Source organism: Salmo trutta, chromosome 7, assembly GCF_901001165.1.
Source record: "Salmo trutta chromosome 7, fSalTru1.1, whole genome shotgun sequence".
NCBI lineage: Eukaryota > Metazoa > Chordata > Actinopteri > Salmoniformes > Salmonidae > Salmo > Salmo trutta.
Genome location: NC_042963.1, coordinates 38,890,172 through 38,906,322, shown reverse-complemented (window position 1 = coordinate 38,906,322; position 16,151 = coordinate 38,890,172). Strand labels below are relative to the sequence as shown.

The 16,151-nt window shown below is 42.8% G+C and overlaps 1 protein-coding gene across 2 annotated transcripts in view; it reads left to right on the top strand.

The window, feature by feature from the left end:
• The first annotated feature begins 2,500 nt into the window (after window positions 1-2,500).
• The window catches only part of itpr2 (inositol 1,4,5-trisphosphate receptor, type 2), a 132,434-nt gene continuing 118,783 nt past the window's right edge, over window positions 2,501-16,151 (top strand). Inside the window, exon 1 of one of the 2 annotated variants that reach the window (XM_029758792.1) lies at window positions 2,501-3,097. In XM_029758792.1, the coding sequence (XP_029614652.1) occupies window positions 3,006-3,097 (92 nt within the window). In that variant the 5' untranslated portion in view covers window positions 2,501-3,005. The remainder of the gene's footprint in view (window positions 3,098-16,151) is intronic. The other variant, XM_029758793.1, reaches the window with a different exon arrangement.

Sequence of the window (16,151 nt, the reverse complement as noted above, 5' to 3'; positions counted from 1 at the left end):
TCAATACAGGACTAAGATCGAATCATAATACACCGGCTCTGACGCTCATCGGATGTGGCAGGGCTTGCAAACCATTATAGACTACAAAGGGAAGCACAGCTGAGAGCTGCCCAGTGATACGAGCCTACCAGATGAGCTAAACTACTTCTATGCTCGTGTCGAGGCAAATAACACTGAAACATGCATGAGAGCACCAGCTGTTCCGGAAGACTGTGTGATCACGCTCTCCGCAGACGATGTGAGTAAGACCTTTAAACAGGTCAACATTCACAAGGCCGCAGGGCCAGACGGATTACCAGGACGTGTACTGCGAGCAGGTGCTGACCAACTGTCAAGTGTCTTCACTGACATGTTCAACCTCTCCCTGTCTGAGTCTGTAATACCAACATGTTTTTAGCAGACCACCATAGTCCCTGTGCCCAAGAATACTAAGGTAACCTGCCTGTCACGATCGTCGTATGAACTGGACCAAGGTGCAGCGTGATTAAAGTTCAACATATTTATTTAAGCGAAACTTCCAAACAAAAATAAACAAACAATCAACGAACCGTGACATCTGAGGTGCAACATGCATTAACTCAAAACAATATCCCACAAAGCAGGTGGAAACAGGAATCCCTTAAGTATGTTCCCCAATTAGAGACAAAGAACCTCAGCTGCCTCTAATTGGGAACCATACCAAGAGCACCAACATAGAAATAACAAACCTAGAACACCCCCTAGTCACGCCGTGACCTACTATACCATAGAGAACCAAGGGCTCTCTACGGTCAGGGCGTGACACTGCCGAAATGACTACCGACCCGTAGCACTCATGTCTGTAGCCATGAAGTGCTTTGAAAGGCTGGTCATGGCTCACATCAACACCATTATCCCAGAAACCCTAGACCCACTCCAATTTGCATACCACCCTAATAGATCCACAGATGATGCAATCTCTAAGAAACACCTATGTGAGAATGCTATTCATTGACTACAGCTCAGTGTTCAACACCATAGTGCCCTCAAAGCTGATCAATAAGCTAAGGACCCTGGGACTAAACGCCTCCCTCGCAAACTGGATCATGGACTTCCTGACTGGCCACCCCGAGGTGGTAAGGGTAGGTAACAACACAGCCGCCACGCTGATCCTCAACACATGGGCCCCTCAGGGGTGCGTGCTCAGTCCCCTCCTGTACTCCCTGTTCACTCATGACTGCGTGGCCAGGGACGACTCCAACACCGTCATTAAGTTTGCCGATGACACAACAGTGGTTGGCCTGATCACAGACAACGACGAGACAGCCTATAGGGAGGAGTTCAGAGACCTGATTGTGTGGTGCCAGGATAACAACCTCTCCCTCAACGTGATCAAGACAAAAGAGATGATTGTGGACTACAGGAAAAGGAGGAACGAGCTCACCCCCATTCTCATTGACGGGGCTGTAGTGGAGCAGGTTGAGAGCTTTAAGTTCCTTGGTGTTCACATCACCAACAAACTAACATGGTCCAAGCACACCAAGACAGTCGTGAAGAGGTCACAACGAAACCTATTCCCCCTCAGGAGACTGAAAAGATTTGGCAATGGTCCTCAGATCCTCAAAATGTTCTACAGCTGCACCATCGAGAGCATCCTGACTGGTTGCATCACTTCCTGGTATGGCAACTGCTCGGCCTACAGAGGGTAGGCACTACAGAGGGTAGCGCGTACTGGGGCAAAGCTTCCTGCCATCCAGGACCTCTATACCAGGCGTGTCAGAGGAATGCCCTAAAAATTGTCAAAGACTCCAGCCACCCTTCTCTCTGCTACCGCACGGAAAGCGGTACCGGAGTGCCAAGTCTAGGTTCAAGAGGCTTCTAAACAGCTTCTACCCCCAAGCCATAAGACTTCCTGAACATCTAATCAAATGGCTACCCAGACTATTTGAATTGCCCTCCCCCCACACCACTGCTACTCTCTGTTGTTATCATCTATGCATAGTCACTTTAATAACTCTACCTACATGTACACATTACCTCAATTACCTCTGTACCAGTACCCCCTGTATATAGTCTTGCTATTGTTATTTTACTGCTGATTTAATTACTTGTTACTTTTATTTCTTATTCTTATTCAAATGTATTTTACTTTTAACTTTTAACTCCGTTGTTGGTTAGGGAGAGGTATGTAAGCATTTCACTGCGAGGTCTTCACCTGTTGTTGGATTCGACGCATGTGACTAATACAATTTGATTTGACTTGATTTGGTTTATGGTGCTTTCAAGACAACTGTGAACTTGGAAAAATACGAGGTCAAATCATGACGTCAGTGATCTTCAGATCGGAAAGTCGGAAATCTACAAAGAAGCCCGAGTTCCCTGTCGGAACTAGTTTTTTTCCCAGTTGTCTTGAACGGACTGAAGTCAGAGATTTCCGAGTTCCCAGTTGTTTTGAACGCGTCAACACACACACACACACACATACCCACGCACAAGCACACTCACACCATTGCGTAACCCGGAACTCCAGGCCATTGATGTGCACTAACTTATTTCATTTCAGAGCAAGTTTGCAAGAAATAGCCAAGAAATGTTCTATTATAGAATTTATTGCTGTGTCTACTCATGTACGCACTGACATAGCAGAATTGTACATCCATTGCTTCTCAAAGCATTTGGATATGAGTAGGCCTACTTTAGACGGGATAGGCTGACTGGTTCTGTATCTGCGCCTCTAACAGAACCAGTCTCCTCCCCTAAAGTTGATGTGAAAGAGAGAATATTATGCTGTCTGAACACGGGAAGAAGTTGGGTTCATAAACGAAATCGGCAGTTTGTTTACAGTAACTCCAAGTTTTTCCTTTGTCATTTTGACTGGTAAAAACGGGAAAACATGTCTCGTTTCAGGGCGGTGTTGTTCGCAATTTGACGAGTGATACGCAGGATTGTTGCCAATATACATTGTAACGTGTCAGAGGGATAATTTAATCAAACCAAGACGACTGTATGTCCCTGGAAAGACGACTTTTGGAGAGAATTAATCGAAAATGTCAGACAACAGATCTAGTTTTCTTCATATTGGAGACATTGTGTCGCTGTATGCGGAAGGCACGGTCAATGGCTTCATCAGTACATTGGGGTATGTTCCCTCTAATCTAATTAAATATGATGTATATCTAAAACCATGTTTGATGAAAAACTGTGACAAACAGGTACAGGCTTGTTTGGCGTCCGATGCATGAAATGGGTCAATGTAACATGCAGTGTGAGATTGGTGTCTGTGGATCGGGTTGAGAAGTCGGAAGTTGAAAAGGCCTAATCACAAGCAATTGTATCAAGTAGGAAATGAAGATGAGTAACGTTGCACAGTTATGCAAGTATAATAAGAATGCAAACTTCATGTGCATGTACCTCGCTAGTGTAACCAATGCGTGCGCAATGTCCTGTACACATGCAGCCACTTTATTACTCTCTGGGCGTCAAATGCCAAATGGTTTACTGGGAAAGGATTATGTGCGGTAATCCATGACCTAATCAAAATAGTATGAAGTGTTTTGTGAGAGGTCGTGGCCCTTTTTGCAGTAGTAGCACGTGCTGTGAGACAGCTGAAAAATTGTATTTGAATGCGCACACCTGTTTGATCAAGATGAGCTGTAATGTGTGGAATTTGTATGATATATTCACCAGGGTGTCCCCCCAATGCAACATGAATAATTGTTGGGTTGTTAAATTCACTCTTATGATGAAAAAAAATTGCAGTCATCATGCAGTACAGTGTAGTATAACATCAGTTTGAGTGCAGTATGATTCAAATAATGCATCCAAAATACCACAGTTGACTGCAGTTACTGTAAAGGCGCTAGTGTTTGTGGCCAATACTTTCATCTGCTGAAAGTTATGATAGAAAACCTTCACTAACCTTTCCACTTTAAAAATATATACATTTTTAACTTTTGGGTAATGAAAAACTTTCCAAATGCACAGAATGTGAATGAGGTTTACTTTATGTTTTTTGACAACCTGTACTCAGAGTTTTGGGGTACTGGTTGCTGAATGGATTCTTCCCAGAGTAGGTCTAGCAAGTACTAATAAATGGTGAAGTATTATACAATGGGTGGGTCTAATACTGATTGGTTAAAACCGCTTTCCAGCCGGTGTCTATTCCACAAGTTACCACCGGCTAAATCTAGGATGTTAAAATGCCTATTTAGTCTGTTCCATCTGACTGCTCAGTCCACTGTCTCATCAGCCCAGCCAGGCAATTTATAAACTTGATCTCCACTATAAAAAGCATCTAGACATTATCTCACATTTCTTTAAGACTAACATTTTTTTTTCAACAGCGGAGATTTGTATAATCTATTTTTTATGGATATATAATGTAACTTCAAAAAAGGTCAAATGAAACAAAGTGCAGCTAGTTTTCAGTCTTTCCAGCTTCAGTTTGAAGTGATTGTGTTAGCTGTGTTGTTGGCTAGCTCCTCTGAACAGCAGTGCCCAGTGACGAGTGAGCACATTTTCTATGCTGGGCAAATTCGCCCCTCATTGTTATGGATGTATCCAAATGTCACTAGAAAACCCCTTAAACAAATGCAAATGCAGCTGCTTTGCTGTTAGTCTGGCTGCACTTTTTGACGTGACTGTAAGTTAGCCTTAGTTGGCTAGCTAGCAAGCGATGGATAAGACATTTGCCAGCCAGTATGGCAACGGAACGTTTAGAACGAACAACTGGGTCACGTACATAGATGCAGAACAAAAAGACTGAACGACTGGGTCGCGTCTCTGGCAACCGAACCAATAGAACGAACGACCAGCCGGCTTGGGTAGCAACCCTAGATTTGTGTCAGGACTATATCTTGTGGTAGGATGAAATAGTATAAAAAAATGCATCAATATTTTTAAAATTAAAATACGTCAATCATAATTTTAATATGGTGGTAACCCATTGTATGAAAGTGATTAATGCCCTCGAAGCCGGTGTTTGGCCAATATGGCCCTCGACAAACTAAACCCATGCCATGGCATTATCACTTAATTTGAGTGTTTTTTTCAAGGAATGGAAGTTTATTATCATAAATAACAGTTTATTGCAAGGACCATCTGAGAATTTCTACAAATATTAACTCGGAAGAGAATTGACTAATGCACCAAATAGACAAGCTGAGTAACTTATAGTGACTACAAGAAGAAAGTTAAAATGCGGCTCCAGCACATCAGTGAATTTCTCAGCTTTGCACTCTGCACTCTGCACTCTGCCCTCTAGGCCAGGAACAGGCTTGAATTCACAGACTGCCTCTGTGGATTGAATCTGCCCCACTCACTTCCCGCTCTTTCTCACATTCTCTCCCTCGCTTTCATTCTCTCAATCTACTTTCTTTTTCTGTGCTTTCAAACAGCCACTCTCCAAAAGCATAGCAGGCATGAGCAGAGGATCACTCTTGAATTCCACTCTCCTATCTATTATGGTCACTCAGAACCCCAGTGTGTTCACGAGACACATAAGCCATATTTTAATACCTTCAATGTCCTTGAGGTAATCACTGATCTGTAAAATTAGTGGATAGGTGAAATCCCATTCCTTTCAGCAATCATACTGTATCAGATCAGCAATTTCAAGCAGGAAGGAAGGGAAACGGGGACAATGTTTTATATAGGGACAGACTGGCTTGTAACCTGGGCAGATGAAGCCTATAAAGGCCACAGATGGACCTATGCCAACAATATGAATTCTATGACCTACTTTATGTTACTGAAAAGTAACTGGTCAAAGCCAATCTCGATGCAAATGTCAAGGCCATGAAATGTCTGAATGCAAAGTGCATAGTAGAGAGCTCAGCTGTTTTTAAAGCAAAGGTATAAAGTCTATCAGTGATTCATTAACTGATGCAGTCTGACAGCCAGGTCTGTGTGGTGTGCTTTATCAACACTACACACACCTAAAAATAAGCCTCATTCAAGGCCCAGGAAGTCAGTGGCAGAGATCCTGCCTGACTACATTGCAGGTGCATGCTCAATCTTACAACGCCTGTTTAGGTATGTAGCATATCAGCTAACCCTGCGTTCCCCAAGCTCGGTCCTGGGGACCCCAAGGGGTGCACGTTTTGGTTTTTGATTCAAATAATCAAAGCTTGATTAGTTGATTATTTGAATCAGATGTGTAGTGCTAGGGAAAAATCCAAAATGTGCACCACTTGGGGTCCTGAGGACCGAGTTTGGGAAACACTGAGCTAACCACATGTAGGGCTGTGCTTTTACTGGTATTTTCAGCATTATCCACAAGTGTTGCTGCATGTAGAAAATCCTAGGAAATGTTCTGTAATTGACACAAGTTGTGTCCAATCAATCAAATGTATTTATGAAGCCCTTTTTACATTAGCTGATATCTCAAAGTGCTATACAGAAACCCAGCCTAAAACCCCAAACAGCAAACAATGCAAATGTAGAAGCAGGGTGGCTAGGAAAAACTCCATAGAAAGGCAGCAACCTAGGAAGAAACCTAGAGGGACCAGGCTCTGAGGGGTGGCCAGTCCTCTTCTGGCTGTGCTTGGTGGAAATTATAACAGAACATGGCCAAGATGTTCAAATGTTCATAGATGACCAGCAGGGTATTATTATAATAATAATAATAATAATAATAATAATAATAATAATAATCACAGTGGTTGTAGAGAGTGCAATAGGTCAGCACCTCAGGAGTAAATGTCAGCTGGCTTTTCATAGCCGATCATTCAGAGTTAGAGACAGCAGGTGCGGTAGAGAGATAAGAGAGTCGAAAACAGCAGGTCCGGGACAAGGTAGCAGTTCCGGTGAATAGGTCAGGGTTCCATAGCTGCAGGCAGAACAGTTGAAACTGGAGCAACAACATGACCAGCTGGACTGGGGACAGCATGGAGTCATCAGGCCAGGTAGTCCTGAGGCATGGTCCTAGAGCTCAGGTTCTCTGAGAGAGAGTTAGAGAGAGCATACTTAAATTCACATAGGATACTGGATAAGACAGGAAAAATACTCCAGACTGATAACAGACTGATCCTAGCAACCCAACACAAACTATTACAGCATAGATAGTGGAGGCTGAGACAGGAGGGGTCGGGAGACACTGTGTCCCCGTCCGACGATACCCCCGGACAGGGCCAACCAGGCAGGATATAACTCCACCCACTTTGCCAAAGCACAGCCCTAACACCACTAGAGGGATATCAACAGACCACCAACCTCCTACCCTGAGACAAGGCTGAGTATAGCCCACAAAGACTTCCCCCATGGCATGAACCCGAGGGGGGGGGTCACCAACCTGGACAGGAAGATCACGTCAGTGACTCAACCCACTCAAGTGACGCACCCCTCCTAGGGACGGCATGGAAGAGCACCAGTAAGCCAGTGACTCAGCCCCTGTAATAGGGTTAGAGGCAGAGAATCCAGGTGGAGAGAGGGGAACTGGCCAGGCAGAGACAGCAAGGGCTGTTCGTCGCTCCAGTGCCTTTCCGTTCACCTTCACACTCCTGGGCCAGACTACACTCAATCATAGGACCTACAGAAGAGATGAATCCAATCACTCAATCAATCAATGAATGCCTGGTTGTGCATGTGTTTGGTAAGGGGATCGCCTGAGCCAGGGGAGACGTAGCTCTACAAATCTTTATCACACTAAACCTATTATTTGGCAGGGAATACTATTTCTAGGTCAGTGATTCTACACCTCACTTCTCAAGTTGATCTTCTCCAGTGGACTCGAAATTGTAGCTGAAAATGAGTCAAATAGGGGCTGTTAAAGGGTTGCATCAATGGTTGTGTCCAAACACCCATACTTGCGTCCTAAATAATAGGCAGTTTAATAATGTGACATTTCGAAAATTGAGTATACTTTAAATGCCTGGATGTAATACTAATTTCGGCTTTGACAACAGCTGATCAATTAGATATGGGGATGCGCTACCGAAATCAACTCAATCACGCATGGCGCGTTCTCAGTATGCGATAAGAGAATGTTTAATAGTATGTGACATTTCTAAAATGTAGTGTGCTTTAAATGGTAGGATGTTGGTAATTTGGGCTCTTCATCTAGTATAATTATATGCACCCTTTTCCACGACACATTGGAAGAGGTGGTCTGCGAGTGATGGGCCCTAGTTCTCTTCAAGTAGTCAAACAACAAAACTAGGCAACTTCATTTCGAAGATGCCCGAAGCTTCTGCGATGGTGTTCAAATGTAGGCTAAGTAGTTTTTGTTCTCTTTTAAAATTATCACGATGGTAGGTTACATATTTTTACCCAAAGTGGATTCCTGTTTTCTCACAGTGTTTCTTGTTCTCTTGCCCTGAATGTGTCGGCACCGGGATTCGGGATGTGGCTGTGTTACTGATGTCATGTTAATCAGGCCTTTTCATTTGAACATATGGAGTGTTTTAGTTTTGTAGGTTAGGCTACCTATTTCATTATTTAATTGATGGACCAATCCTTAAGTGATTCTGATCTCGTTCCCAATGATCAGTGTTTAGTATGTTGTTGTCCAGTGGCTCTGAATTTGCAATGCGCCCAACTGTTCTCGTTTTTAGGTACAATAGCCTTTTGATTTGAACATTTGAAAAGTTTTGGTGTGTGTACTAGGCTATTTCATTTATATATGCTACAGCACTTTGATTACACAAATAAATATGTTGAAATGGAACCAAACTATGTTTTCTTCAGTCCATTTTAAATACGGTAGATAGGCTATATGGTCTATCACCAGCCTGAGTAGGCCTATGCCATTCCTATTCTATTCAGATTTGAGAGAAATTAATCAAATTGGAAGTGAGCTGTTATCAGGCTAGTTTATGCGATGCTTGTCTGTTGAATTTGGAAAAATTCACCAGCACTCGGCCCTGCCCCACCTACTCAGCCAATCAGGAGCTTCTACTGCATTGTGGCCGTGGCATACTGCATACTTTTTACTAAATGGTACGTGCTAAATAGTATGCAGTTTAAGTATGTGGTACATTAGTGTGGGTATTCGGACATGACCACTGATACCAACCATTTTAGCTAATTTGGGATGTAGCTCCAACTGGGATTCTAACCTGGGTCCAGAGACTGAGCTCGCTAGGTATTGGATTAAGGTCGCTACATTACTCCAGACCGTCGGGAGAGCGTGTCTCCACTCCCCATGCTTGTCTATACCAAGTTTGTCACGTGTACATGCCTCTCGGATGACGCCCTCACACTTCTGACACCAATGTAGCGAATTTGGGGTGAAGTCCTGACCAGGACTTGAGCCCGAATCCAGCGACTGTCAAGCGAGTCCTGTCAGGGCTACCCCCGAATTCACTACAATGTACTTTGATGGTTGGTTTAATTGCACCTAATTTACCAATTTTTAGCTACAACTTCCGGGTCAGTTGGAGAGGATCAGCTTGGGCAAAGTGAGGTGTTGAATCACTGATCTACCAATTGTAGTCCCTGCCAAATAATAGGTTTTGATGACGTGGCATGCAACCATTGGTTGACGCAATGTAATGCCTGAGCATCTATTTTGGCAGGAACTCAACCACTGTGTTGCCTATAGTGCACTCTTTAGTCCTTGCTTCCTTCATCCTCGTTTCTCCAATTCCTCACCTCCCCCTCAAGGCACATTGCAGGAGAGGATCCAAGTTCCTTCCCCTCGACATCCTCCTCCAATTAGATTTGAGTATCATATAAGGCAAGGAATTAAGGAAACAAGGTTGGAATAAGCAATGATTTGACGCTAGTAATGTTTTCAGACACAGCCGTGGTATCATGAATGTTGGCTGGAGTTGTCATTACTGTACGCGTCACATGCAACCTCGCCTCGACAGGCTTTGATGACTCTATAAATCCATACTGACATATGATAGTAGCCTATATGATAGTAAGTATAAGCTGTTACTTAGATAAGTTCCTCAGGTCACACCTCATTTACAAACGCTCAGTTCCCCTGAGGCTGATCCTCTCCCTGGGTCCAATCCTCTTTTTCTGTTGTGCTTATCTATCTTTCAAGCAAACAGACAAGTCAAGACTTTTCAGTTTAGTAGTCACTTGAAACATTATACAACCATAAGGTAGCCTGAATTGTGTATGAACTGTTCATAGACCTGTAATTTAGCAACACAGGGTAAATGACTGCATTTAATCTCATCCTCAGGCCTACTTTTAATGTTATTGAAAGCATTTAAACTGAAAAGGGGGTAAAATGTATTTATATATACACACATGCATACATTACACACACTACCATTCAAAGTTTGGGGTCACTTAGAAATGTCCTTGTTTGTGAAAGAAAAGCACATTGTTTTTGTCCATTAAAATCAAATTGATCAGAAATACAGTGCAGACATTGTTAATGTTGTAAATGACTATTGTAGCTGGAAACGGCAGTTTTTTTTAATGGAATATCTACATAGGCGTACAGAGGCCATTATCAGCAACCATCACTCCTGTGTTCTAATGGCACGTTGTGTTAGCTAATCCAAGTTTATCATTTTAAAAGGCTAATTGATCATTAGAAAACACTTTTGCAATTATGTTAGCACAGCTGAAAACTGTTGTTCTGATTTAAAGAAGCAATAACACTGGCCTTCTTTAGACTAGTTGAGTATCTGGAGCATCAGCATTTGTGGGTTCGATGGCAACGAAACAAAGAACTTTCTTCTGAAACTCGTCAGTTTATTCTTGTTCTGAGAAATTAAGGCTATTGAGAAATTGCCAAGAAACTGAAGATCTTGTACAATTCTGTGTACTACTCCCTTCACAGAACAGCGCAAACTGGCTCTAACCAGAATAGAAAGAGGAGTGGGAGGCCCAGGTGCACAACTGAGCAAGAGGACAAGTACATTAGAGTGTTTAGTTTGAGAAACAGACGCCTCACAAGTCCTCAACTGGCAGCTTCATTAAATAGTACCCGCAAAACACCAGTCTCAATGTCAACAGTGAAGAGGCGACTCCGGGATGCTGGCCTTCTAAGCAGAGTTGCAAAGAAAAAGCCATATCTCAGACTGGCCAATAAAAAGAAAAGATTAAGATGGGCAAAAGAACACAGACACTGGGCAGAGGAACTCTGCCTAGAAGGCCAGCATCCCGGAGTCGCCTCTGCACTGTGCTTTTCTTTAACAAAATGTGCTTTTCTTTCAAAAACAAGGACATTTCTAGGTGTACCCGAACTTTTGAACGGTAGTGTGTGTACGTACATACATACATGCATACATACATGCATACATACAGTTGAAGTCGGAAGTTTACATAAACGAGTTTTAATGACTCCAACCTATTTGTTTCAAACATTCCACAAATTTCTTGTTAAACTATAGTTTTGGCAAGTCGGTTAGAACATCTACTTTGTGCATGACACAAGTAATTTTTCCAACAATTGTTTACAGACAATTGTTGGAATATATTTAGATTTTTAATGCTTTCTGTTTACTACTTGATCCAATGTGTTATTTCATAGTTTTGATGTCTTCACTGTTATTGTACAATGTAGAAAATAGTCAAAATAAGGAAACTCTTGAATGAGTAGGTGTCCACACTTTTGACTGGTACTGTGTGTGTGTATATATGTGTGTGTGTGTATGTGTGTGTGTATATATATATATATATATACACACACACACAGTACCAGTCAAAAGTGTGGGTACCTACTCATTCAAGAGTTTCCTTATTTTGACTATTTATATATATATCTCTCATTTAAAGAAATAAATAAAGCATTCAAGCTCCATTGGTGACATTAAGCTAACTGTGGTGTGTGCTTACCCAACCTTCTCTCCATTGTCTTTATCAAATTGAAGCATGTCCTTATGGCAGTTCTGCTTTAGATTTAAAAACTCTCTTTTGTATAAAGCTAACATTCTTCTCTTATACAATGAGTGCACAAAACATGAAGGACACCTGCTCTTCCCATGACAGACTGACCAGGTGAAAGCTATAATTCCTTATTGATGTCACTTGTTATATAAACTTCAATCAGTATAGATGAAGGGGATGAGACAGGCTTAAAAATCCTTCTTTAACCTGTGGGTGTCATTCAGAGATTGAATTGGCAAGACGAAAGATTTAAGTGCCTTTTAAACAGGGTATGGTAGTAGGCAATGTTCCCTCTAAGCTGCAGGCATGTGCAGGCTCGCACCGAGACTGGCGCACAGCTCCCCTGGACTGCTGGGCAGAGCACAGAAGAACTATCAGCACATGGAGAGAAGCACGAAATTGAACTTCACTCAACTTTCTAGAGTTTTCACTGTTAACACTCAACGTTTCCCTTTACTGGGGCAATTGTGATCAAATCAACGCCATATTAGCCAATTTCCGTGCAACATACTGAAACAAAACTAACTAGAGATTTTGTTGTAGAGTAGGATTCTATTGCATTGGAGTAGGATTCTATTGCTCAAGACTCAGCCCGTACTCTACACAGACCTGTGCGGCATAACCAATCAGAATTACAGTAGGCCTATATACAAATGGACCATTGCCGTATATGGATCTGTGCAATTTACTGTGTTTACAGCTGTGGTTGAGCATAATGTGCTTGTTTTGAGATCAAAGCAAGAGCTGCATGTAGCCACGTGTGTACATTTTGTTCCTATCCTTTGCTAGTTAGTGAGTTATTAGCCCAGTTATAGATCATTTGTAGTCAGCAATAGGGGAGTGATTGCTTCCTACAAGAGCACAAAACGTGTACATTCTAGACATCTTTGAAAAGTGAGTCAGGTAAAGAGCTTTTTTTGTCTTAAAGGGGCATTGTTGTATTTTGAGACAGGCTTGAATAAGCTAAGTAGCCAATAGGCAGAGGGTAGCATCATTTGTCTGATTCTCTGTAATAATGGTATGATGATGATGATGATAATAATAATGCATTTTTATTTTGTAAAGTGGTTTCTTGCATCAAACAACACAATTTTTTCAGTCACCTCCTTGTCTGTGGATAAACAGGTTAATGTCAAGCCCTGCATGTTTTTGTTTTTTTTAAGTCATGAAATGTAGACTTACATTTGAACACAGCACATTGGCTGCTATTGTAGGCTGAATGATAGAACTGTTATTATGTTATGGGATGCATTTTCTCCATTGTTTTTGATGGTAGGCCACTCTGGTAGGCCTGCATTATGATCATTTAATAGCCTCAGTAGCCTGCTTGGCCATTGTTAAAACTGTAACTTAAAGCAAGTACAGCCTCAGTGTTCACAGTAAACGCACGCTGGAAACTGCACAGAACGTTAAAGTTTGCGCTCAGCAGACCTGAAATTTGCTCGGTGCCACATTTTTTTTAGAGGGAACATTGGTAGTAGGTGCCAGGCTGTGAAGGCTTCTGAGGGGAGGATGGCTCATAATAATGCCTGGAATGGAGCAACTGGAATGGAATCAATCCATTTGTTTGTTTTTGATACGATTCCGCTCCAGCCATTACCATGAGCCCATCTTCCCAATTAAGGTGCCACCAACCTCCTGTGGTGCCAGGTGCACGGTTTGTGTCAAGAACTGCAACACTGCTGGGTTTTTCACTCTCAACGGTTTCCCATGTGTTCAAGAATGGTCCACCACCCAAAGGACATCCAGCTAACTTGACACAACTGTGGGAAGCATTGGAATCAACATGGGCCAGCATCTCTGTGGAACTGTTTTGACACCTTGTAGAGTCCATGCCTTGACAAATTGAGGCTGTTCTGAGGGCAAAAGGGAGGGGGGTGCAACTCAATATTAGGAAGGTGTTCTTAATATTTGGTATACTCTGTGTATTCTGTATCGTGATTCATCTGAGCAGTAAGTTGGCCATTCTACTGTATTCTTCTATCAAGATCTGTGTGGTCACACGTTTTATTTTGGTCACCACGGCCTGGGGTATTTTGCCTTGCCATAATGTATAATGTAATGGAGAGATATAATGCATTTGGAAAGTATTCAGACCCCTTGACGGTTTTTTGTTTTTTCCCCTCATCAGTCTCCACACAATACCCCATAATGACAAAACAAAAACAGGTTAATAGAGGTTTCTGCAAATTTTATAAACTGAAATATCTCATTTACATAAGTATTCAGACCCTTTACTCAGTACTTTGTTGAAGCACCTTTGGCAGAGATTACAGCCTCAAGTCTTCTTGGGTATGATGCTACAAGCTTGACACAGCTGTATTTGGGGAGTTTCTCCCATTCTTCTCTGCAGATCTTCTCAAACTTTGCGTGGTTTGTTGGGGAGCGTCACTGCACAGCTATTTTCAGGTCTCTCCAGAGATGTTCGATCGGGTTCTCGTCCGGGCTCTGGCTGGGCCACTCAAGGACATTCAGAGACTGAAAAAAATCCCCACAGCATGATGCTGCCACCCATGCTTCACTGTAGGGATGGTGCCAGGTTTCCTCCAGATGTGACGCTTGGCATTCAGGCCAAAGAGTTCAATCTTGGTTTCATCAGACCAGAGAATCTTGTGTCTCATGGTCTGAGAGTCTTTAGGTGCCTTTTGGCAAAATCCAAGCAGGCTGTCATGTGCCTTTTACTGAGGAATGGCTTCCATCTGGCCACTCTACCATAAAGGCCTGATTGGTGGAGTGCTGCAGAGATGGCTGTCCTTCTGGAAGGTGCTCCCCTCTCCACAGAGGAACTCTGGAGCTCTGTCAGAGTGACCATCGGGTTCTTGGTCACCTCCCTGACCAAGGACCTTCTCCCCTGATTGCTCAGTTTGGCCGGGCGGCCAGCTCTAGGAAGTCTTGGAGATTCCAAACTTCTTCCATTTAAGAATGATGGAGGCCACTGTGTTCTTGGGGACCTTCAATGCTGCAGACATTTTTTGGTACCCTTCCCCTTTTTTGTGCCTTGCTACAATCCTGTCTCTGAGCTCTACGGGCAATTCCTTCGACCTCATGGCTTGGTTTTTGCTCTGACATGCACTGTCAACTGTGGGGCCTTATGTAGACAGGTGCGTGCCTTTCCAAATCTTTACCACACACCAGCACTTGATTTGAAATCCTATTGGACCCTATTGTCTCTAGTTTAGATGGGACTTTGATATGAGAGCTGAGGAATGGGACATATGCACAACCACAGCCAGACAGTTGGGACTGAATGATCAACAGCTATGGCAGCGAAAGAAAATACCCGGCTCTCGCTGTAGTTGGACTGCCAGCTTTGTCTAAACCAGAGGAACTGTGCCTTGCACTTTCCCCTTAGTAGGGTAGATGAATGTGTACTTCTGTGTATTCCAGTGAAGACTTGTTTATGATGAATGTGATCATGACAGGCTAGTGCATGAAGATGCCAGGGGCCCGTTCAGGAGGGTGCAGAATGTTCAGATAGAAATAGATTGCGTAGAACAATCCTGTCATTGTCTGTCTAATCGTTGTAAGCTCTATGCTATCTGCATTGCAACGTTCTGAATGTTCCACATCACTGAATTACACCCCTACTGTTTGAGTCAGAGGCTGAGCTTAGCTCTATGGATGTTAAAATCTGGAGTCAGATGAGGATATGAATATCACAGAAGAAGCGCGATGCAAAAGTTAGTGTGCTAGAAGTAATGTGTGGAAACGACAACACCCCAGGCTTTTGCTAGGTGACTAAGCTATTTGTAAATCTTGTTCAGTTGTAAGTCAAGCGCATGGAACTGCATTGGATACAATAATCTGCTGGTTATTTCTTTAGCAATGCAGACTAGCAGAGAACACACACACCAAGGATGAAACCGACCACAAGGATAAGCTCCAGTCAGCACAATAAGAGGATGCCTCACACTGGGCTTCCTTCCCCATACCGGGTGGAACTTTACACATTGTCACAGTTTTGTTTTTGTCTCAGACTGGCATCAGCTATCCTGGTCCTACCCTGGTCCCAGATCTGTTTGTGCTGTCATGCCAAATCCTATGTTCATTGGTGTGTCAATGACCACCACAGGAGTTAGCAAGAAAGCACAAACCGATCTGGGACCAGGCTAGCATAAACAGAAATTTGATGATATAATACTTGTTTCACATGATGCAGCCAGGTCACATAAAGAATAGAGGCACATTCTCTGCCAAGTGCCAACAGAATCATGTTGAGTTTATAGTTTTTCGAAGCTTCTGTGAGAATGTAGTATCACTGACATATTATATCACACTGCGTTGGTGTGTTAGTTCAGTGTGGATGGACAGTATGTTGTGGGACGTTCACCAGTCTTCTGGACAATTCTCTAAAGATATTTTAGTTTTATTTTAGCTGTAAAACTTTAAGCAAAACA